The 25337-nt window shown below is 39.2% G+C and overlaps 1 protein-coding gene across 3 annotated transcripts in view; it reads left to right on the forward strand.

Annotated features, from left to right (window-relative positions):
- Positions 1-25337, forward strand: part of LOC121962183 (protein Dok-7-like) — a 48395-nt gene that overhangs the window by 9110 nt on the left and 13948 nt on the right. Inside the window, exons 5-11 of one of the 3 annotated variants that reach the window (XM_042512394.1) lie at positions 5231-5350; positions 13870-13968; positions 14357-15150; positions 18966-19014; positions 19211-19825; positions 21201-21289; positions 23118-23187. In XM_042512394.1, coding sequence (XP_042368328.1) covers positions 5231-5350; positions 13870-13968; positions 14357-15150; positions 18966-19014; positions 19211-19825; positions 21201-21289; positions 23118-23187 — 1836 coding nt within the window. The remainder of the gene's footprint in view (positions 1-5230; positions 5351-13869; positions 13969-14356; positions 15151-18965; positions 19015-19210; positions 19826-21200; positions 21290-23117; positions 23188-25337) is intronic. The other 2 variants (XM_042512395.1, XM_042512396.1) reach the window with 2 other exon arrangements.

Below are 25337 nucleotides of genomic sequence, written 5' to 3' on the forward strand. Positions count from 1 at the left end.
AGTTTCTGTGAAAGAGAGGCTCCTTCCCGGAACAATCGCATACACACTTAGTTAGAAGAGGGGAAAGGCCTCTATGTGCTTTTTGTCCGAGGCTGCTTTTCATTCTTTTACTTCGTTCCGCTTGAAGGAAATCTTAATGCTTCAGTCCACATCATGTTTTGGATTAGTGTTTATTTTTTTTTCCACCTCCTCAGCAATGTGCGATGGTTTCATGGACCCCTGGTGGATCTGTGGCTGCACATGAAAACCCAAACAAGTCATAGTGATCCTGGAACTGCTGATGCATAGGCTCCTCTTTTCAGTTGATCTGGTCAAGTTTGCATCCACACTACCACTTGGAAACACCCCAAAATCTGAACCACATATATTTCTTTAAGCCTGTAGAGCTATTTATCAGTCTAGACTGTTTTTTTGTAAATTAGCTATCTCAGTGGTGCTAGGTGAGTTAGCAGTAGATACACGCTTCCTTCTACGCAGTGATGCGGTTGGCGGGTGCAGTTGGGTAGAAAGAAAATAGTTTCTACATGAAACTGCTCAAAACAAGGTGTGTGGATTATCCTGAGTAACCAGGACTGATTTCTGGAAGGAGACACAGCCGTTTATCAAATTTAATCGATTTAATTTAATTATCAATTTAATTTTTATTTATTCATTTATTTTTATCAAGGTCTTTTTATCAATTTATTGGGAAAAAATGAACCTATATAAATTCACATTCACTCTACAGACTTTTTTCCCCCTTTCCCTCCACCCTCCTTATCTTTCTTTTTTTACATATTTATTTTTGGTGCTTTAAGCTCCACAAGCCTAGTGCCATCTGGTTCCATCTGAGAGAAGGCAGACATCTCTACAGTTGATATCTCCAACTAACAGACTCACACCAAAACAATCTAGATTAATAAATATCACTACAGGTAAGAGGTAAAAAAAAGAGAAAAAAAAGTAAAATTAATTTAACTAAATGGTTTAAAGTAAAAATCATCAAAAACAGCAAACATGCTGCAAAGATACACAGATTATTTAAAATGATTTAAAATCAAGTTTAAAAATAAGTTGTAATAAATTGTAATAAAAGGAACGTTTTTAGCTTCGACGTAAAAGAGTCGGGGCTTGTCTGACATCATCTGGGAGGTTATTCCAGGTTTGTGCTGCACAATGGTAAAAAAAAAAGTAATTCATCTGTTTGCTCACTTGTTTTCATGCATACATAATCCCAGCATATGGGTTTAAGATCATTGGGAAACTGAGAGGTTTCCTGTGCACTCTTCTTATCATAGCTGGTAGTTTGTTGCTCCCTGCGACTTTAAATATCCTTCAAAGTCTCACATTAGTAATCCTACTTTGTATTTTCCTCCTAAACACAATAATAGATTTGTTTTTGAAAGCATTAGCTGAGCTACTCCACAGTCTTTCCACTTATCCTCTTGTAGCTTCAGAAGGAGGTGTTACCTGTGCCGGCAATGGGTGCTTCTAACTTTCTGGCAACAGTTTTGTTGTGGAAATACTTGACTGGACAGACCTCAACCGCATCCGACACCCACTGAGCTCGACCTTAATGCCCAGCAATTACTGCTCGACCACACTGACACTCGTGGTTGGATTCGGATCAAATCCCTGGTTTCAAAATCATGTGGAAAGCCTGTAACAGCAGATTCATGGTAATTATTTTGGAGTGAGATGTGTAACAGTCACATATGGGCGCAATGTTGATGTCTAATATGAAATAGCGGGCTGTTATTGGTAATTTGATTAACCTAAATGAGTCATGGCAAACATATGATGGCAGTAAAATATTATTCCCTTGTTCTCATTAGTGTTTCGTCCTCTCTGACTCAGCGGGTTGTAGGTTAGAAAAACAGCTGCTTCATGACAACAAGAAACCCGCTGGGGGGGGGAAATCATTCAGTGTTTTGCAGGATCACTCCCGCTGTGCCCAAAATTCAACATCATGCATCACCCCAGAGCAGTTGTTTTTGAAAAACAGGAGAAACCGCTTTAGCTCAGTTACAGCAGTCCTCGCCGCGTGTGTCGATAAGGTAAAGCACAGATTGCGTCTTGGAACAGACGTGAAACCATTAAAGCAGAGATGAGTGTGTGTCAACACCTGGAGGGGACAGAGACAGACACGAGGGGAACGCCAGAGACATCAGAGCGTTAGGGACACACGATGACCCCGCTGGAAACACGACACTCCAGTATGCAATGTGTGATTTATTTAGCTCCATTAAATCTTCAGCAGTGGGTCTCACATAATACGAAGACGGTCAGACGTCACGTACGCTGTCACGTACAGAAAAAGGGCAAAAATGTGTCTGGAAGTGCTTCTAAATGCTGGAGTGTTAAAGGGTGTGCATTCCTGTGACATGTAATCCCTCAGCACAGTTTATCCACGGCAGAGGAGAGAAGTGGTGTGACGGTGTTGGACATCTCACTTCTGGTTGACGCAGCTGTAGCACTGTAGGACATTTGTCTGACCTTTTGTCGACATCCCTCTTGATGGTTTATCCTCAATGTTTCAAGTTTTTCAGGAGGAACCATGAACAGTTTTAGACGTCTTTTGAGCATTTACCATGTGCACCATGTGCACCTAGCACACTTGACATAAGGGCTAAAATGATAACTCAGATGGACAATGATCGACAATCGTGGCGTTTCCCAGCAGGGTCTGAGCCTTTGAATCTGGGTGTTTCACTGACACATTGTGGCGTTTGAGTCACAGGTGTTTCCACAGGCCCGTCCCTGCCTTTCCAGCAGCTTGTTGTAACACGAAATGTGGGAGTTTTAAGCCAAAACATGACCTTTGCCTTTCCATGTCCTTGTGTTTTTGGTGCCTTGACACAAACACACCTGCACATTGTTCTTGAGAAAAGTTTTAACTTTTTTACTGCAAAAAAATGTAAAAATGTAACGCATCTGTGGTTTGCAGAAATGCACATACGAACATTTTTTCTGGCAGCTGGGTTGCATATTTCTCTGTGTAATCTATAAAAATAGAGCTAAAAGGAGAATAATTATTGGGTGTGGAGACAGACACAACTCTAAATGCTAATGTTGCTCGATGTGTAAAAAAAAAAAACAACTAACAAAACAAACTTGTAACATTTTCAAGTTGATATTTCAGTGTTGTCTTCTAGCTGCTTTAGAGAATCACAATAATTGCTTAGGGGTATTTTTTGCGGGGGAACTAAACTAGACATCGTTAAAAATGTGAGTATGTGTATATAAAGTTGCTAATTTCACTGTTAATGAAGAAATTCATGTCTTGGAGGAGGTGTATTTCGGTATCTTTGAGGGAAGCTGGCTCTGGTTCCATAGATTTATGAGTTTGTCTCAATTAAAGAAAGAAATCGTATGGTTCAAAAGCAAACTATCTCTTTGAAGTTTTCCTGCTTGGATGACTTTGCTGCTGTGAAAATAGAAAGGCCAGCCTTTGCTCTGGTGAAAACTCAAGCTAATTTACACTTCCCACTTACCGAACACGATTTAGTGAGTACTGTTACTTTGTAATGACGCTGTGTTCTATCACTTTTCAGAGGAGAGAGCAGAAGGGTCCGCTCGAGTTGTTTTTTGCTCCTACGCAGAATCTTTGTTGTAAACTAAATGCGCTCCGCCACCTGTCCTTTGTTTTGCTTTGTAGTTTTTTTGTTCTCTGGCTTTTGGCTGCACACCTGACATCCAGTCACCTGCTATTGAAAGCACGAGTAGATGTAAAAAGAAAAAACAATGTAGGGAGATTAAATCAGCCCAGAGTCTAACTAAAAGGTTCCTGTTTCAGTAGAGAGTCTAACACAAGATTAAATGAATTACTTAAACCTAATTAAATCCACATCATCGACATCAGCAGGCTATACATCTTCAGTTTCGACTGGTGCAGACGTTTGTGCAGATTTACTGGCAACCTTTGACCCTGCTCACTGCGTACAGGAGTGTTGGGAATGTGATTGGACGGCCTTGATATGGGTGGTCTCAGGGACGGGGCGACACAACGACCCTTCAGCGGTGACACCTTGTAATGGACAGCCAGTTGTATTGTCAGAGGGAGGTCAAGAGACATCTGGGGAGTATGACCTTTAACCTTTGCATTCTTACATCACCTTTGTTAACATTCTGAATTAATGTGAAAGACAAATGGGAGGCAATAAAGAGGAAATTACCTTTTTATGGCTTAATGTAAAAAGTATAACAGCAGTCACGAGAATCAAACCTCACTGCTTTTTTTTTTAACAAAATGTGTCTGTGTCACAGAGGACCAAAAACTGTAACTTAGCTCTGGTCAGATTTATTCCTTTATTGTTTGATCATGTAGATCCTGTTTTAAATTTTATATACTATATTTTATTTAGGCGAAGGTGTTGTACAACTCCTCCCATCACTAGGTCCTAATAAAGGTTCCAGCAGATGGGTCTAAAAATGACAAAGCAGCATCTCGGGTTTGTTATTATTATAACTTACACAAACATTGCAAGCAGTAGTCCACCTTCTCCTCCTCTCACACCTGTCCTTTTCAGTAAATCCTCGTGTTTTTGTCCTCGTCTCAGTCCTGACAATTGTGTTATTATAATGCATAAGTCTGGCAGTTTTTGGGACCCTCTAATACTGATGTTGTCCATCGCAATTTTTGACTATGGGCATCGTCATCTGCCAATTCGGTCGACATCGCCAAACCCTAGCCTCAACTGTATTTTGTGTTTCTTTGCACGAGCACAAACATCCCTTGTTGCTGGAATAGTGTGTCTACGTCAAAGCTAATTTGTTCGTTTCCCATTTACGGAGCCAGGACTGTGTATGAACAGTCGCCCTCACAGAATGGACAACGGGCGGGCCGTCGATCTTTGCTAAATTTAACAAAAAGCGTATGTGATTAGAATCAGTACAGCCCCACAGAACTGAAAAGTCTTTGTCTCGTTCAGGGTTCTCAAATGTGAAGATTTGCTGCTTTTTCTTCAACTTGTGTGATAGTGAACTGCAAATCTTTTTTTTTTTTTTTAGTATTGATCCCACAAAAATGGCTCAAGGAAACTGTAATAAACTTTCTTTTCACTATTGTTAGACATAACACAAATAATCAATATAAGAAAACTTGTTTGTTGCAAATGATGCCCGGCAAACCTCAATCATTCATTGCCTCCTGTATTGTAAAATTGTACTAATTACAGAATATTTGGCCTACTTGTGGAATTTCAGTGCTGCAAAAAACCAACATGACATTAATAAAGTCTGCTTTCCACAGGGGCTGGTGTCTTTTTGCTCACGTCTGCTGAGAGTGAGCAGATCAGCTTTCTGTTCGACTGCATCGTCAGAGGCATCTCCCCCACCAGAGGCCCTTTTGGACTGCGGCCAGTTTTGCCAGGTCAGTACCAGAGGTGTTTAAAGCTGCTTAGCTGGGAAGGAAAAGCAACTGTGCATAAGAGACAAGGAAGAGTTTAGTTATTATAGACCATTATGTAAAGAAAGAGGGTGGATCTCTCTGTGATGCTTATTTGGATAATGAATAACATCGCTGTTGCCAAGGAGTATCTGCAAACACTTAAGTCAACACTTAACATTCAAACTGTGGCAAACGGTGCGTTGATCCCCTCCCGTGCCTCCAGGGATTATCGTAGCCGTTAGGTGTGCTGCCTTCCTGGAACCGGACCATTTTTGGCAGAATGACTCAGAGGATTCCTCCATGGATGGATGTGCTTTGATGCAGCTATATTGTGACTGACAGCTGTTTTTTATGTAATTGGGTAATCCTCTGAAGCAATTTATAATTTTAGTCAAACGCCCTAACCCCTGATTTAAGTGTACTGCGGTGAATGTAAAGCTTCGGGTCACCCTATACATCAGTAAGAGGATAACTACTGCACTAACTGTGTTTATGGAAAGCAAATTCAATTGTACTCTATGTATAGCTGAGGGTGCAGTGCCACCGGTGGGTGAGCTGTAGGATGGGCCCAGTTCCAAATAGCCATTAGGTTTTTTTTTTATACTCTTATTACAGCAGGAGTGTCTGGCAGGATCTCAATTTGTCAAAGACGCCACTGGTTAAATAATACACCTAATATGTGGACATCATGATCTCCATTTGGTGATATTTGAAAACTAAATTATGAGTTTTCCAGAGAGTTAACAGGGTGAATATTCTAATACTCGCCGTGTAACAGTGAGGTTTGTCTGTATAATGAGCCCTGAGCTCTCTTGTGTCCGCCCTCAGCTCCTCCGCTCTCCTCTTCTTCTGCCACCCATTATAAAAACCTGACAGCAGATTCTTTGCTCAAAAAAAAAAAAGAAGTTTTATTTCCCCTGCAGAGTTTGTTTTTGTAAGATAACAAAGGTATTTTTTGTTTAATTTCAGTGCTGGAAGTGGAAAACAAAATGAATCCCGAGGGGTTTTGATATTTAATTAATCATTAGTAATTTATCGAGCAAAATGGAAAACTTTTCTCTCTCTCTCTCTCTCTCTCTCCAGCTTCTTGTGTTGTGAGGATTTGCTGCTTTTATTTGTCTTATGTGATAAACTGAACACCTCTGGGGTGTTGATCAGACTGAAAAAACAATTTTAAACAAACAGTTTGTGCTCTGGGAAACATTTTTCTCTGCCTATATGTCCCTCCTTCATTTTCAGATGGTTCCAACTCCTAAACTTAAAGCTGCTATAATCAGTGTTTTTATATTATATTATATAACACTGGGACAAATTTGAAAGGGTTTGAATGACTAGGGCTGGCTATTGGTACTCAATAAAAGAATCACCCAGTACCAAGTAGTATTGAAACTTCGCATTTTTAGTGATTTAAAGGGATATTTTGACAATTCTCAACCAACTTTTTATCAAAACAATGTTGGTAGTATGTGTAGATGAACTGTAGTTAACATTACGCCTCTGCTCACCCGCCTCGGCGAAACTCCTCCAGATTATGTTATTTACGTCATTTGGTGTAATTTTTCTGACTCTTGGGATGTTGCTTGAACTACAGGCTGTGCTTCCGCTTTTTGTATTGCCCGCCAACCAATGCCACCAACACGTACTCAGAGTATACAGCTGATAAAGAGACAGACCCGTCCCTCTGTCTCTCTCTCACCAAAACTCGGACAAATGTTAAAACTAAGCCGTGCTGATCGAATATAAATCAAGATTATGTTACTGCACTGCCTTTTTCTTGCCTAAGATGTTTTCAGTTTGTGTACAAAATTATATAAAAAATAAAATAAAATTACTGAAAATTAATAAAAATAATTTTGAAATATAAAAAACTAAACTGAAACAGGCAAACCAACTCTGGAAACTAACTGAAACTAAACAGAATATATATATATATAATAATATATATATATATATATATATATATATATATATATATATATATATATATATATATATATATATATATATGTAATAATGTAATAAATTTTAAAAAAATCTATAGGAAAAATAAATAAAATAAAATAACTGTTGTGTACTCTGGTGTCTCCAACTCTTAATTTCAAATGATTCTGTCTCTCTATCCATCATATACTGTCCAAAAAACAGAAACAGTAGTAATGATGATTTATACACATGATAGTAATGTCTATGATACAAAGAATCATACAAGAAAACGCTGTCATTACTGTACCTCATCTATGTGATTGCTCTTATTTCTGTTATTTCATTAACACGTTCTGATGCTACTTCTAATATTACGAAAGCTGTTAACATTATCTGCTTTCCTGCTGTCCACTTTAACACTCTCAATTTTCCACACTAGCAGTTTAGATTAAAAAAATGTCTCACCCAGAGTGCAACTTAACAGGAAATGTGGAGCGGGCAGCTGTGGGGTCTTGGGGATATTCTGGTTTTCACACATCTCGCCGCCCAATCACAGGTTGAGCTCATACCCCTATTATTGTGGTGCGTAGTAGAATAAATAGCAGGGAGGATGTCGGAGGGAGAGCGTGGGGTCAAAGTCACAGTTCACACAAGCAGAGCAGCCAAAGCCTCCTAATCACTCCGGGCATGTGTGTAACCTCATCCACAGGATTCCACTGCTGCCTCCCCCCTTCATTTCATACCCGGTCATCCGCCGCTGCGCTCTCCTCTCAGTTTATACTCGATCTTATTCCTCTCTGCAGCTTTTTATTGTGTCTCTCCTTCTCAGTGCTGGTCTGTGTCTCTGTCCTGCACAACTTGTGACTAAATTTCTCTGCATCTTGTGTAATTCGTCATGTTCCCAGACTCATCTATGTGTTTGTCCCTGTCGCGTGCTGTACTGTTTCATCTGCTCGCTCTCTTTCTTCCACTCTCTCGCTCTGTTTAGTCTCCAGGATACAAACTTCGTTCCCATGACGAGCGTTTTAAACTTAAATTACTGAACGTTCATCTAGGAAAATTGTCATTGTAAGGGACTGTACTTTTTTTATCATAGTAGTGGGGTGTTTAGGGTATAGTTTATTATTATCATTATAATTATTGATTAATTAATTTCTTTTTATTTAATTATTTTTTTATTGTTTTAATGTTATATCCCACCCTGGAGCTACTTTTTTTTTCCCCTTGAGCTGACCTGAGTAATAGAAAAATAACTATATTTTACAGTTTTTGGCTATGATAAATGGTGTGATTTGTTTTTTTATTTTTTTTTTTAGGAAAACACGCCTTTCAGACCTACTTGTGGGTTTTGGGGTTCTGAGGATATTTAAAATAAATACAAAACACAACAAACTAAAGTTAAATGTCCCGCTCCTAAGCCAAATAAAAAAAAAAACCCCAACATAACTCCCTCCCCAGTGCTTAAAGGGACAGTTCAGATTTTTTGAAGTGGGGTTATACAGGGTGCTTATGCATAGACAGTATATTACAATATCAATATCAATTACAATATCAGTTTTTTGTGTACGCTGAATTAAGAGTATTTTCACTACTTTACCTCAATGGCAGACAATGATTTCCAAGAAAATAAAGCCGATATATAGCTCTCTCTAAAGCCACACAGCACTTTTCGTTACAAACTCTTTAGCAACTGTACTTTAAAAAAAGAAATTCTGCACTTTAAAACTCACAGTTTTTAAGGTTTGCCAATAGCAGCGCATTTTATCTTCTTTGTTTTTTAATCCTTTTTTGTATTTATTGCTATGTGTGAGTTTTTGTGTGAGTTTTTGTGTGTGTGAAATGACTTGTGCAACTCTACGTGGCTTTTAATTGATGAATGAATTGATCTGAATGGAAAATAAGAGTGATTTAACATCGCCGAACACAGGAGCTGCGGGTCTACTGCTGCCTCAAGCTGTTATTTTGTTTGTTATTGTGTGACTTTGGTGTTTTAAATCTTAGTTCAGATTCAGAAGCAGTAGACCAGTAGCTCCTGTGTTCAGCTGGGAACCTGCCATATACGTTGTTGAAAGTTTCAGTTTTGGTAAAACATTTGCTAAAGGCATTTAAACAAAGTTTTGTGTTGGAGTTTGTTGTAATCTGAATTCTAAATTTTGATAATAGTATGTTCATTGTTATTTTAAATGCATATTGGTTATCGGTCTCATTAGGTACTTATAGTCGGCCCTGAAAAAACATTAATGGCCAGCCCCTAATAAATGCCCCATACAATCCCACTTAAAAAATAAGAACTATCCCTTTACAAAGCTGTTAGCAGTGCCTCCCCTGTTTTGCACCAACCCTCCCCTCTCATAAATAAGGAACAGTCCCTCATCAAGCTGCCCAGTGAATGACAATATAGGGAATGAAGATTACAATAGCTGCTTTGACATCGAGAGGAAAATGTGTTAGGAAACGCTTAGGATTGTTTCCAGTCTTAATGCTAAGATAAGCTAACCAGCTTCTGGCTGTAGCTTCAATCGCATTTCCCAAAATGTCACACTAACACACTAAAATGTGTATTATTTTTGTATTTTAAAAACTCAAGATTTTATATCTGATTAATTTTGTTTTGATTCCTTATCTCATAACCATAAACAATGAGACAATTACGTTCTTTGCCAGCTACAGTAGCTGCACAATCACAGTCAAAAATCTGGTCAAAGGGGAGGAGGTGTTAGTGGAGCTTAGCTGGAATGAGCAAGCTGTAAAAAACAGCGTGTGATAGGCCGCGACACCTGTCACTCAAGCTGATATTACCCCACTCGTCTCTGATCCCTTTGGCTGCGCTCCATTTGGTCGTGCCGCTGGTTACATAGCAGCGCTGGCAGGGAGACGGGTTTCATATAAGGCTGCATGTATGATGTTGTACATCACAGGCGGCAAAGCAGCTCTGCCCAAAGTATAACCGAATCAAATCCAGACATCTGTGGACATCTGTGACCAAATTTGTGGAAAAGAAAATGTGGCAGTATCTTTAAATTGTGTTTATATACATAGCAACGCAAATAACCAAATATTAAGCTTGTCTGAACATTTCTGAGTTATGCAGTGATGTTATCAGTTATCAGTATCATTAAAGTAAACATATTATCTTTTCTGCAGCAGGAAGCCTTTATGGCTGCATTCATCGTAGACACATTGAATAAACAAAGCTGCACATATTTAGCAAAAATGACTTTATTTTTTCAACTCATCTTCAGTTCTGATTAACTAAAAAATAAAAAATAAGGAGTGAACAATTATATAGTATAGGTAGCACTTGTTTGTTTACTTTTTATTCTTCATAGGCCAATGGACTAAATGGCCACAATAGGTGAATTAATTAAAATAAATAAGTAAATGAAGTTTTCTAAGGGCTGGCTATTTTTACATAGATGTCAAATATCAAATATGATCTAAAATCTGGATTTTGGAAATTTAAGTCTGGAATTATATGATAATTTGTTGTGGAAAATTTGTAAGAATCCTCGGGTAATTTAACAGCTGCAGATAGTGGCGACGCTGTGGTTTTTAAGCTCGAAGTGTTGGCAGTAGGAATGTGAATCAGTTGTGTTGTTTACGATGCCGCTGGTACACTTTGTACACTTTAATTAACACATTCACTTAGAGCCTTTGGTTCTTGAAACCATACTGCAATCATTAAAAAAACATTTTCACATTTTTGTAACACTGAGATGAAGGTATGTTTTCATCCTGAAAAAAGCACGCAGTTATAGTGAGAAAACAATTTTAATGAGAACATTCTGTCTACATTTTTGCAAATATGAAGCTTTATTTATTAAGATTAAGATTTATTTGAATCTTATATGAAAACATTCCTTACGTAGTTTTAGTTTTACCAGGTATGATGTGGCGTTCAGCTCTCAGCTACACTGCAGTTTGTGGGTTTTCTCAGGCCAAATACCTTGCTTGAAAATGTGAGGTTCTGTTTCCACTGAGATGCATTGATAGACGTGTTTTTCAGCAGGGACTCTGTGCCTCCTGATGTTTGTATGATGTGCTCCTTGAAGCACAACAGCAGGACACGGAGCTGTAGTCTTCTAGTTTCAGATAGAAGTTTAAAAGGAAGGAGAAGAAATTCATAATTAACATGTTACTCTGAGTAAATGAAAATCTTAAATTTCAATGTCTTGAAATGTTTGCTGAAATTTCTTCAGTTTTGACCTTAAAACATTTGTTTTGTGAATGTATGAGATTCATTGTTGCTAGTGTTGTCAAAAATATATTTGAAAACGTTCAAGTACTATCGATACACCGGTACCAGCTGCATTTTCTTGCTCTCTTTTCTCTCCAACACTGAGTTGACATACACACATACACACGCTTTCTCTCCGTCACTCATTTGATTCGCTCTGGTTGCATATAGGCTTTTCCCTGCTTCATTGCCTCTTGATTGTGTGACAATCAGAGGTTTCTGAGCATGTGCACAAGTGCCAGGAGAATATTACTATAAATGTAAAAACATAATAGTTTCTACAGTCATTCTGGGTTAGCTGTGAAGGGGCCTCATGTGTTTGTGTTACGATGCTGACAACACTAACTTGCATAATCAAGCAAGGATTGTGTGCCTCATGAAGTTTGTATAAGTCTTGGTAAACAAACGTTTTGTCTTCCAAGTAAAGACAGGTTTTCAAAATATTAATACAATAATGACAATAATAATAATGATAATAAACTTTATTTGTATAGCACCTTTCATACAAGAAATGCAGCCCAACTTACAACAAAGAAATTACAAGCACCAAGTGCATCACATGAAGAGGGACATAGAAGACATAATAAAACCTGTATGTAAAAGTAAGATAAGATCAGTATAGAGTCCATAGAATGCATCTTCACATGGATAAAACCCACATGATAATACTAGTAAAATAAGATAAAAATAAGGATTAAAATAGAATGCATAACATAAGACCCATTGAGATAATATTGATTCAAATAAAACTAAAAATAGAATGTATAAAATGCAGAAAATTAAGGAAACTACAGCATTTTAAAAAGGTGCAGCAGTGTGCAAGTGTGAAGCAAAATGCAAAGCAGTTAAGTCAGAGATAGTTAACGGCTAAAGTGAAGTTTTTGAAAGAAATGAGATTCATATAATCAGCATGTAACTATATAATACAAGGGACACCAGTGGCAAGACAGACTTAAGTGTAATAGTCTAATATTTATTAGCTTGAGGACACATTTGTGTATTTGTAAGTCAATATTCTACATGTCGGATGTGATCTCAAACATTTGCTGGTCCGTTGACCACATTACAGCCGCAAGCTTGGAAAAAACATCGATCCGGTGTTAGAGTTGACCTTGGCAGTCTAAGGTACATAAGATCCTTGAACAGCACCAACAATCTTTAGCCACCAGCAGCAGAGCGCGTACCAACAGAGCCACGTGGCAGCGCTATTAATAAATCCTGTAGTGATGCACAAATACTGCAAGGTGTTCCCCTGTGTGACCCTCTCCTGTGCACGTCCTGTACACAACACTCCTACTTGTTCGTTATTCTTTTCACCAACATCCAGCGGCTGACGTTTTATTTTCCCGCAGCCACAGCTTTCATGAGCGAGACCCTTGTGGTTTAAAGTGTCCCTCCTTGTTTCTCTGGAGTTGTTGCTGGATGTGTTTTCACAGCTGTGCCCGTGTCACCGCAGTGCAAAATCCTCAGCTGCGTCACATTTGATCCCACGTCTCTGTGACAGGAGCAAAACTCGTGAAACTTACTGTGTTGGGTGGAGGCCTCTTTTGGATGCTTTCTCAACCAATTTATTGGTTTTGTTGATTAATCGGTGCATACAGGACTTTTTCGTCAGAATATGTCTGTGATAGTGGCATATGGCTGTACCACGCTAGCCTGTGGAAGTCTACAAACCAACGGGTGATGTTGCGGTAGCTGCGTCCATTGTTTTCACAGTCTATGATTTTAACGTGATGACATAAAGTTTTTGTCTGTTAAGCGTCAATGCTGCCATTTCTTGTTACAAATTAAAAGCCCTCATTTGTAAATTGAAGTCCCCTAGTGTTTTCAGCAGAGTTCAGCCAAATACTAGGTTCTGACCTATTTTATTTTTTATGTTTTATGAGTCCTTGAGAAATAATTCTGAGTAATTCCAATAAAATTATGTAACTCTAAGGTATCTCGTTTCATATAACATCAATTTTATTTATTCATTTTTTTACCAATTACAAAATATTAAAAAATAATTAAAATAGATATTTCTATACAATTAATAGAAATACCACCAATCTCTGATCACTGTTTTGCATGGAGGCTTTATACATGAAGACAAGGTAATGTCATTGTGTACCTGAGAATCTCAGGCTGACTAAGAAAAAAATAATAAAATAATAAAAAACAAAAAGCACTCTTACCTTGATATTTATATCATCAGTTTGATGTTCAGTTCCAGATTTATATGTTTAGTTCTTTATTAATTTGACTTAGATGTTCACTTCATTTCAGACAGCGGCAAGTTTTCATTTATTGTTTTTGTGTGTTTAAAAATCTTGTATCAGTCCGCCTCTACTCTCATCAACAGACCCCAGTGTTAGTCAGACGAGTTCGGAGGAGAGGTTGAACCACGAGGCCCAGGAGCTGGAGAAACGACTCAGCATGCTGTCCCACAGGAGCAGCACAGGTAGAACCACTTTTGCTGAAATTCTCTGCTCTGATTCAAAGTAGGAAAAAAAGATGGCGCTGCAGCACAAAGTTTTCCCATTTTACAAATCTTCCTGCTCTGAATGTGTCTTTTGTTCCATAATTATCCCAAAGCATCCTTAATCTTTACCCCTCTCCCCCAACAAAAAGTATAAATGATACATAGGCTTTAAATAATGTTGCACTTAGATTTAAATGAAGTTTGCAGATTTGACGTTACTCACGCAGGTGATTTATTGTTCTCATTATTTGCTGAAAAATGTGGAGGAAAAACAGCCATAATGATGCTTTATTGATGAAAGCAGTGTTTTCATGAAAGTGGTTGATTAAATTCATTAAAGTTTTATTAATGTTGTCCTTCCCCGCAGTCTCGTCCTCATACTGCCCGTCTGCTGGGGGAGACGACCGCAGCATATCCGGTTCCTCAGACACATCAGACACCAGCCAATCAGACTGCAGCATTGGCAGCCGGATGGCCATTTGGACCGAGCCGACCTCCAGCCCGTCTGAAAACCTCAGCCACGCGGGAGCAAAAGCGGCGTTACAAAGCATCGAGAAGCTTTCTGTCAATCAGGGAGGTGGGAACCGGCCTGCCGCCAAGCCCCAACGGCAGCTCCAGGAGATCGGCCGCCAGAGCTCGTCCGACAGCGGCATCGCCACCGGCAGCCATTCCTCTTACTCTGGAAGTTTCTCCTCGTACACAGGCAGCCTGGACATCACCCCTGGGGAGGACTTTGGGTCTGTTTTCAGCTTGCCTCCACACTTGGCTCAAGAGCTGAGTCCTTGTAGTTGCGCCACGGCACCTGGACATGAATACCAAGTACCGACATCACTGAGGTACCTCTATGACAGCCCCAGGAGTGTGTTACAGGAGGGAGGTGGGGCTGCCAAAGACAATGAACCCTCCACCCCAACTAAGGACACTCCTGCCTCTTCAGGCCTCACGACAGACTCTGCAAAGGGGGATAAAAGCAGCGCCATGACCTCTGAGGGTCACTCAGAAACTGCTGAAAGAGAATCAGTGAGTGAACACTTACACGGCTCCTCAGAGGAGAAAACCAAGGCGGCGCCCTCTAGTGAACACCCAGACTCCTGTCACATCTGCAGCCCATCTGCCTCCAAAACCATCGTGACCATCTGCTCAGTCTGTGGTGGATTTAAGGTAAGAAGGAAACATCTTTCTGTCTGTTGTGTTTATTTTTTCATACATTGTGTCTTTTTACCCTTTTGCCAGACTTGTGAGCTCATTTATAAGTGTAGCTCTGTTCTTGTCGGCCATCTGTTTCCCTAAAAAATGGCATCCTTTGGTTCAAATGGTCTCCTGAACATGCTCAGTTGTATCACTCCCTGTCATACAGTAGCAGCTTGTGTAGGCTGGCCTTATCATCACTGTATCATCTGTTCTGTAGCACGCTGTCAGAATGACCTTTGCGATATCACGCAGGGTGACGGTGAGGTCGCTCTGCGTTTGGCGTCAAAACAACTAACAGTCCCATGGCCAATCTGTCTAACAAGCCAGCATTTATCAGCCAATTGAAGTTGACACTGTCATTGTAACCAGCAGATCTAGACGTTGTGAGTACAGTTTTTCGCTGTTTACGTGTCTTCCTCCTTTTATTGTTCAGTTTAATGCTGCAGAGCTAAGGAAGTGTATTACATGTAAACCCAAGATTTTAAAAACAGAAGCTTTTTAATTCAAAGTATGAGGTCCAGTTGTATTATAGGAGAGTGATGGTGCTTTACTCCATTTCTTCCTCAGTTTGATTCATTTTTGTTTTAGGGATGGAACTAGTAGGATTATTCATTTAACTGTTTGGTCCATGAAATGCAGGAAATTAGAAATACTCATTTTAATTTAGCATCATAATTTGACCAAGTTTACATTATTAAATCACTTGCTTTGTCCAGACAGCAATCCAAATCAAAAGTAATACAGTTTTATCATACATGTCTAAGAAAATAAGCAAATATTATTAACATTTGTTTTGCTGGAAACAGAAAATGTTTGGTATTTTGCTTAAGGATTACTTAGATAATACAATGATGACTGATTTTCTGACGGTGGACTATTCCATAAAGCTGCAGTTAGTAACTTTAGAAGAACTTCACTATATTCACACGGCACTAAATGATACGGATAATCTGTGAAAAAAACTCCTCTGCTCCTCAGATTGCTCATTAACTGCAGTCAAACTTTCAAACAAAGCAGCTCTGATCAAATATGAGTAAAGATTCTCTTACTGCATTGCCTATTTTTCCCCTCAAATGTTCTTATAAACATGTTTTAGTGCACTGTTTTGCTGTAAAATGAAACAGTTTGCACCAGCTAGTGAGCGTTGCTTGTCTCAACTGTCTCAGAGTTTCTCATTTTACAGCTAAACAGTACACTAAAATATGTTTCTGAAAATATTTGAGGCCAGAAACAGGCAATGCAGTAACAGAATCTTGCTTCGTACTTGACCCGCCTCCTAGTTTGACAGTGTGACCGCAGTGCAGTGAATGCATGACTGACAGTTGTGTTAGAGACTTTGATTGGTTTAAGTGTGGCGCGGTCTTTTCTAGTAATTGCTATTAGAGGCAGTGGGAAGAAGAGGAGGGAAATCATTTTTTCCACAGATTATATGTGTCGTGTAATATTGTCAGGATGTAGTGACAGTTTCAGCAAATATGACAAAAGTTATTTTCCTGAAAGTTACAAATTAGAGCTTTAATTCTATAATTGCTTCAGCTTTACTCTTTTTTATTGTTTAGTCCTGATGATTTGTGTTAAGTAAAGAAATACATGAGAGATTTTAAGATAAGTAGGGTTTTGCCCTTAAATTTCGAGATAGATCCTGCTTGGCTTTTAAAGTCTTACATAAATTACGCCATTTTCATACACATTATTTCTTCATGTTTGAGCTGATTCTCTGTAGTCTATTAATCAGGTTGAGCTTGAGCTATGGATTTCTTTGGAAATCGCCATCATTTGAGCATCCAGGTGCAAACACTGTTTGCCCTGGTCTGTCTGTCAGTTGTGTGTCATGTTTGTTGAAAACTCTAAACATGTAGCTCCACCTGCTGGCAGTGCATTTAGTTAAGAAAGCAAATTGCATTTGATTACCTGGACAAAATGCTCTCTCTTGCTCTCTGTTTCCCTTCAGTCGGTCCTCGGTGAACTAAATTAAACATGAGAGTTATTGGCTAGGAGCTGATGGATCAGACATGAGCAGTGTGGGAGGGCATTTAGCACCCTCAGCCTGAGCAACACACCACCCCTGTAATGTTTATACACTCACAGTTAAAGGGACAGTTCAGAAGAACACCGCAAACCACAACTAAATATATGTTGCTTTACATTTTGGAGTATATGTATGAATCCATTAAGCATTAAGCATTAAGATTTCTTCGTGATTCATTTTTCTACTGTTTCTTACACATTTCAAAAGGTTCGGTCTGGCTGGTTTGATAGGAGTGGGGAGTATGGGTAATATATCTGCAAGAAAAGTCAAGTGTGGAATATGCTCTGCGGGATGGTTGTAGTCATCTGACAACCATTATATTTGTGACCCGTTTTTCCAGATGTGCATTGTCAGTGGGAATTTATCAGCTTTTGGCTGAAATCTATAGACAGGCTGCGGAAGTCAGGATGTATTGGTGGACGGATTATTGCACTGTTTGCTTTCGTCTTTTCATTGGATTGTTGAGCCTGGGAACCAGACGAGTCTGCGAGCTCATGTTTTATTTGCTCAGGCATATATGTCTGGTTCCACTTTCTTTCAGACAATTTTCGGGCATCCTTGCCAGAGTCGGGCCAATCACAACTGTTCACCTCATATGGGAGTGTGTTTCAGACCATGACTGACAACTTGCTGCAGGGCTTCGCACAATATGCGTGATTACGTCATTTTTGGCATGTGCACCTTTCAAATCAAAATCAAGTTTATTTTTTATAGCACATGTAAAAACAACCGCAGTTGACCAAAGTGCTGCACAAATTAAGAACGAATGGCACACAGACAGAATTTGAATAGGCACAAAAACAACAACAAAAAGTGTCACTGGTAGGAGAATTTACAGCAGATGGCTATTTTAAATTTTTGGAGCAGCTACTGCAAAGGACAAGATTTGGGAATCTGAAGTGTGTTAGTTTCCATTTGTTTTCCTTTTGTCGTCGGAGTAATATTGAAAAATCACATCTGAGGGGCAGATTATCAGCTGACAACAAGTTATATATCCCGCTTTTTTGTTGTTGTTGTTGTTTTTCACTGCTTCCGCTCTTGGTAAGGTCTTGTGTGATTTGTAACATTTTTTGTTATGGTTTGTTTTGTTGTTGTTGAAGTCATTTTTGCACTGATGTGAAACAGTTGACATCCTGGTACGCAAAGCAAATTTCAGAATTTCTTTCTGACAACAACGTGAAATCTTACCTGTATATAAAGATATCTGTTTATAAAGTTCAGCCAAAATGACAGACACACAGAAGAAGTACTCATGGCCCGAATATCTGCTGGCCACATCGAATTTGCGAAAATGTTGGCAGTTGCCCTCAGAGACTAATCATTTACAGACTGATAGTTGATCGACTTTTTTTTCTGATTTTTTTTTTTTAAAAGCAGTAGATGTGAAAGTTTCTATTGAAGTACTATTTTCATTTTCGGCTGTTGCACTCATTTGCAGACATATTGATGTTACACCATCACAGCTTATCTCTGAATGCTGGAGTCTGCTCTCATTTGTCTGTTGCTCAATGTTAAGTCACAGGTTTTGTTGTAGTTATTGGTTGTACATCTATCCAGATGTGTCCAACTTTGATCTACGCCTCTTGGGAATTTAAAATAAACAGAGAGGTTTGAGACTAACTCACATTTGCAATATGGTCTTGCAATGGCAGGCGAGGGCTTGTCGGCACAGCTTTTTCCTTTAAAATTCGGCATATGTTTAAACACCCCTGTAATGCTAATTGTAATTGGTATCATTTTCTATTTCATGTCACAGGGGACACCAAACATCGCTGCAAGTGGTTCAGCAATACCTGCCATACCAGGTAAGTGTAACCGGCTGAAATATTGCATGCACCCTGCATGCACTGATTCTTGCTTGCATGTCGATGCATGATTGTGTGGAAAAAAAACATTTTGAGTTTGCTGTAGCAGCCACAGCCTGCTGATTCAATTTAGGACAGAAATCAAAATGTGTTGAAGGGTTTTTTTTGCCTCCAGAACATCACATTTTCAATCCAGCAGATCAAAGTGTTGACAAATCACCATGCAGACGTGGCGCTGCCAGAGAACACAATATTGCGGTGAAGAAAATTCTGGAGAGACCCTGTGCCTCTCCTGGCTCTGGAAGCAGCTACAGCTCGGAGAAGCCAACAGTGAGGACGAGCGAGGATTTACCGCTGCCAAAAACAGGAAGAGAGAAATTAGCCAGTCTCTTAGCTGATCTGTTAGGCTTTCCAAGCGCAGACAGGCAGCCCGAGGCAAAGACTAACAGACTGAACCTGTATGAGTCAATGAGCCCTAGATTTGGGAATGAGCTCAAATCTGCACCAACTGGCACCTGTGCACCATCGCAAGATTCACAGCAAGACAAAAGAGCTGTCATTTATGAGAACTGCTTAAAGTGTCAGGGAGAGAATTGCCACCCTCCTCCACGGGTCATACCTGCGGAAATGTACCGCAACAGAAACATTTCCTCTTTACAAGCCTTTCCAACTGGGCCGCACCTGAAGGGAAGCCAAGAACAGGAAGTAGCTGCTGATGAGGAGCTGCTCTATGAAGCTGAAGCTGGATCGCAGAGCGAGGCCGGGCGGTGTCGGTATGAAGAGATGAATGGTCGGACGGTGACCAGTGAAGGTAAGACGCCCCTTCTCCAGTTTCAACTCACAACAAAGTTTCTACGATTCCTGTGGTGTCCTTTTCCTCTTCAGTCCTTTGAAATGGATCTTCTCTTTGTTTCCGTCCTCTTGTTCTTCTCATCAATAAAAACTTTCCTCCTGGCTTCTTTTGTTTACTCAACTTCTTGTTTTCTTTCTGCACTCTGTGGTGTTTGCTTTTGTTTTGCTTGAGCTTCTTGAGGGCTGTGAAGTTGTTGCACGAGTTATGAAATCATAAATGATGAATAGGCTTTGGTAGAGACCGACTGATTTTAAGGCTCTAAGGTTCCCAATAAATTTACCATCATTACAAGAGTACGTTAGATCTTTGTTCTATAATAATCCTCCCGAATGCACCTGTCGACCCTCAGGTGTGCAGAAGATTTTCATTTTGATTTTTAAGGCTGGAACAAAAGTTTGTATCACTTTCTTTCCCCATTATATAGTTTAAGCCTCCGTGGTTGTTAAATCATTTACTAATGCCTTCTAAAAAAGTTTAAAGACAACTTTTGGGTTGCCAGTTTTTGAGTCATGGTTTGTGAGACCTGTGTGTGAGTAGAAAAGTTACCAGGCCGGCGAGCGTTGCAGGCGCAGAGAAGCAGATGCTTTTCAAAAGTGGAAATTTCACAATTTGTCCTTGAAAAAACTTGAAAAATATGTGGGAACCCTGAAAATGGCATCCTCAAATCTGATAATAGTTGGCCAAATTTTTTGTTTTTGAACATTAAAGACATTGATATTGACCTTAAAAATGCACAACTAGCCGCGCTTAAACCACAACACCAACAATCGGTTATAAGTAGGACTGTTGGCGTTAATTGTGACGGGATTAAGGTCCGTACAGAACATGTTATTTATTTTTTAAATAATCACTGGCCGACATCTTTAAGAGATTAATTGCTATTAACTATTAACATTCTGCAAATAATCGCGATTTTAAAAGATTAATCATTTAACAGCTGTAGTTCTACGCTAAATTGTCAGATAATATGAAGGCTTTCTGTATTATAGAGATGTTGACTCTGCTGCATGATGACTTTCTTTGTGATGTCTGTTCTTTGCATATTATCAGTTTTTTTTTAACACAACTCTTTTTTCCTGCACCAGGGTTGCTATTTCCCTATGTGTAATAGTTTGTGGGATGATGAATCAATTCACTGTTTTTTGTTCCCACCGCTGTATCCAGACAAATTCCTGCACATATACTCAGAGAGCACCTTGTCTGATGTGATTCACAAATGGATTAAAAAAAAAAAGCACAATGTGGGATTTTTTTTATGCCCTGGCTACTGGCAAAAGAAATTGTGGTTTAATTTCTTATATTTAAAACACACTATATTTTTCTCCTCCACCAGACAAAAGGCTTAATAGTAAAGAGGAGCGACGCAGAGCTGATCCTGCTTATGAGATCATGGAGAGCCGGGCACCCGAGAGGAACTCAGAGGTAGGCCAATCCAAAACTCTCTAATCCGCTTTATGCTATCAACCACTTACACATTTGACTGTGTAACTCTTTGTGCTCTGAGTTCAGCTAAACATTTTTTTTGGGGGGGGGGGGGGGTTGGTACCACAGAAATACCTTTTGTTTCTAAAAGAGGCTCCAGTAATATTTAAAACTGTACACGAAAAAATATGTTTAATCAGGATTTTGTAGTTTTGAACTCTCTGTTATCTCATATGTGGAGCAGTTACGAGGGTCCAGATTGTCTCAGTGATGCTCTCAGTCTATGTGAGGAGCTGAATCATAGCATTAAAGCACTGTGTTTAATGTATGTGCAGTCCCTAAAGCATAACTTTGTGCTTTGAAATTCGATGTGGGTGTGCGATGAGACACATTGTCCTCAGAGGTGTTCATTCAGCCAAAAGGAAGCAGTCGAGCAGCCGTAGAGCTGTGCTGGATGATATGACCTCACAAAGTTGCCATTTGATGTCATTTTAGAGAGGCGTTGATTCAGCTTTACGGCCGTTTTGGAGGCTGCTGTTTGTGAAGCTGTTGAATGTTGTTGGTGTCATAACTTTCATGGAAGTAGCTTTTTATAAGCGTTAAGGGTGGGAGATATCGATTATACTCAATGTATCACGGCTTGTTCCACGTGGGATGTATAAAATGACTTTATCGCGAAAATCGACTTTTAAAGTGTAATTTTTTTTAAGCCACTGGCATGAAACTCGTTTTGGTATTCTGGTCCTCTTGCTCTCTCCTATGGCTTTCTCCCCCCGGCAGAAAAAAGACATGTAAAGAAAGACTCATATACGTTATATGTCACACACACTCCTCCAGAGCACCTTATGAACACTTAATTCTGGGCGACAGTGTGAGCAAATAAGGCATGTTTTCATATCTGCAGGGCTTCAGTCGTGACTATTTATTCACATTTGGCAACCATGGAGCACTGGTCTGACTTGTAAATATTATTGATATATGAACTGGAGAGCTGTTGGTTCGTTCACAGCTTACGATGAATAAATCGTCACGTTTAAAAGCACCGTGACAACGGTTTAACTCTCTGCCAACTGTTGACCGGCTTCAGGTCTACAGTAGCTTACTTTTATATCATCCTTCATTTTTTTGTATGTTTTTTTCGTTTATCACACGACCAGGAATCCCTCTCGTCCAATCAAATTTCTTTTTCAGAACTAACATCAATTCTCATATTCAGACAAGTTAACAGTTTGTCTTTCAGCCTTACATCTCAGCGCTGGATGCTGTTGAATATGTACAGATTCATTTAACCCCTGTTGTGTCCTGATATGTATTAATATTTAAAAAAAATGCTAGAAGTTGTCATTTCAGTGTACAACCGCGGGACCAATATACAGTAATCACTTGATGCCCATGACAGATATCCACTTTTATGACCTAGTGTCATCCCCTCTCAGCGTGACGGTGGTCCCATCAAGGAATCCCTCTCCGTGTGCACGATGGCCTCTTAATGAGACTGATGGCAATATGGCTGCACTCCACCACCAATCTTAGCACCACAATAGCTGTGCTTACAGTGGCTGTCTGGATTCAGAGATTACATAACTGCAATTTAAAAGGCACGGTTATCCATCCATAACGATGAGCCACTGCAGACAGTGTTTCCGCGTGTAAGACGTAGCCCTGAGCTCTCTCTAAATCCTGAATATGTGTCTCTATCTATAAATACTCCTGATGTGTCCACCGAGCTGTTGAGGAGAAAGTCATCGTCACACTTCTTATGTAATAAACTTAGGAGTATGGTTCTGCAAATTCAAATATACTGCTTCCTCTCCTGTTTGTCTCGCAGGCAGAAGAAAAAAGTAAGTACGAGTCGATGGGCAACTGCGGTCAGCAGAGGTTCCTACAAGAGACTGAAGGTGAGTGAACACAGCGTCAACTCATGAACACAACCAGGTTGTTTTTCTCAACATTTCCAGACTGTTGGTTCTGTAGCTGCACACGTGGATGATCTAGACCATAGAAATAGATTAAGTAGAACTGATATTCACATTCAAATGAACATAGCAGGATGGTCAGAGTGGCGGCCATTTTTATGCGTACATTTGCTATTTCAGACGATTTAGCGGGTTAACTTCTGTATAAACCTCCATATATTGCCATCGTCCTCATATTTCAAAGTGAAACCAGGTGATGTTGTTTAGTGTAGCCGCCTCCCAGCGTGTGTCAGTGCAGAATAATGTTGTGGTTTGAGGGTATGATGGGAAGACGGCATGTTGCCGGTCATGTCGTGTGTGTGTTGCCTTTTTAAGAGCAGCGACGCTGAGAACATTACACTGAACACAATTTAAGATTAATATTTTATTTAACACATGTAATAGGATAGTTTAAATAATAGTTTGTGATTTTACACTCAAGGCAGTTGAGCTAAAGTCAGCGTCAGCTCTGTGAAAGAGAGAAGCTTGGATCAGTGTACGGTTGTATTTTTCTGTTTAATAAGAAAAATAAGGTGGAAAAAAAAATGGAGTTCTAAAATTAGTGATAGTTCACGGCCTCACAGACTTGTGTTGTCACCATAGCAACAAAAACAATTGTCAGTTCCTTTTGTCGTAGTCAAACGACGGACAGTTTAACGTTCAGTTCTTACAGTAACCAGGACACCATTTTCAAGGGCTGAATTAAATTTATGAGTCGTGCACCTGAATCAGCAAGGCTATAAATTCATCACCTGTTAGCTGGCGTGTTGGTGGAGTAAATAAATGAAATGAGGCTCATTCAGGGTCAGAAATAGCTGACCGACACGAGACGTTACATCCCCAAGGGTGATGTTATAATGGAACACACACACTCTACACACATGTTCACTTGCCGTTATTCAGGGTAATGCACTGTGACACTGACAGCAAGTTGTTTTCATAAAGCACATAGCATGTGAAGTCGTGCTGCATACAGACTCGAAGTATCTGGAGCCAGCTGCATCAGCTCAGTGCAAGTTGAAACTTAAAGTGGTGTAATGTTAGTGGAGATTCATACATCAACATAATGTAAACAATACAACCCAGATTACAAAATGTTAGATAATAAAACAAAGCCATACTTACAGTCTAATAGATTTCCTGGACCCCTAAAACTGGTATTTTTAGCCGTTACGTTAGTGCCAGTGATGCCGCAGCGATTTTCCGTTTTTCATACACAATTTAATGCACAGAGAAATTCTTAGAAGCCTATAAGTCTGCAACCAACGATTATTCACTGATTACTATTTTTGTAAAATAGAGAAAGATGCTCCTGTGTAACTCCCCTCAGTCAGAGGTAACAAAAATCCAAAGCCATTTGAATGTATTATTGTGCATGACAAAGAAAAGCATCAAACTCTCACATGGAGGCAGCACATTTTCTGCTTTTTTTGCTTTTAACATTACTAAAAGAAGTTCTATGATTACTAAATTAGTTGCCCGTTTTAATTTTCTGTCGACTAATTGTTGCAGTTCTAAAAGTCTAGCCACAAAAAGTATCTGACAACTTGAAAAATTTTTAAAAAAAAAAATTGTCTAGAAAATGGGTTTAACAAATGGATAAAATAAGTTACAATGGTGAAACAATATAACATCACACAAAAATATAAGAAAATGTGATGACATCAGTATGACAAGAATTGTACATTTAGAAATAATCAGTTATAAATTAATTTATTCCTCTTGATCGGACAGAGCTAACAAAATTTCCCATCTACCGATTTACATGTTACTTAAGTCTTTATTAGATTAAAACCTGATTTAGGAAATTATTTGACATTTGAATCACAGAACTAAGCATTAATTTCTTTGAGACGTACATTCCTGGCAGTCTTTAAAAACACCCAGATGGTTGTTTAACTGCACTTACTGCTGTTTGGAAATTAATATTTGACAATCTTTAAAGACTCAGCTGTCCATCTGGAGGAAAAATTTGTGCCAATTACAATAATTTTAACACATTTCCCAAGTTTTAACCTCACTTCCTTACTCAGTTTATGTGACAGTTACAAATTATATATTATTTTATAATTTATTGCACCGTTCTAAATGAG

Source organism: Plectropomus leopardus, chromosome 23 (assembly GCF_008729295.1).
Source record: "Plectropomus leopardus isolate mb chromosome 23, YSFRI_Pleo_2.0, whole genome shotgun sequence".
Classification (NCBI taxonomy): Eukaryota; Metazoa; Chordata; class Actinopteri; order Perciformes; family Serranidae; genus Plectropomus; species Plectropomus leopardus.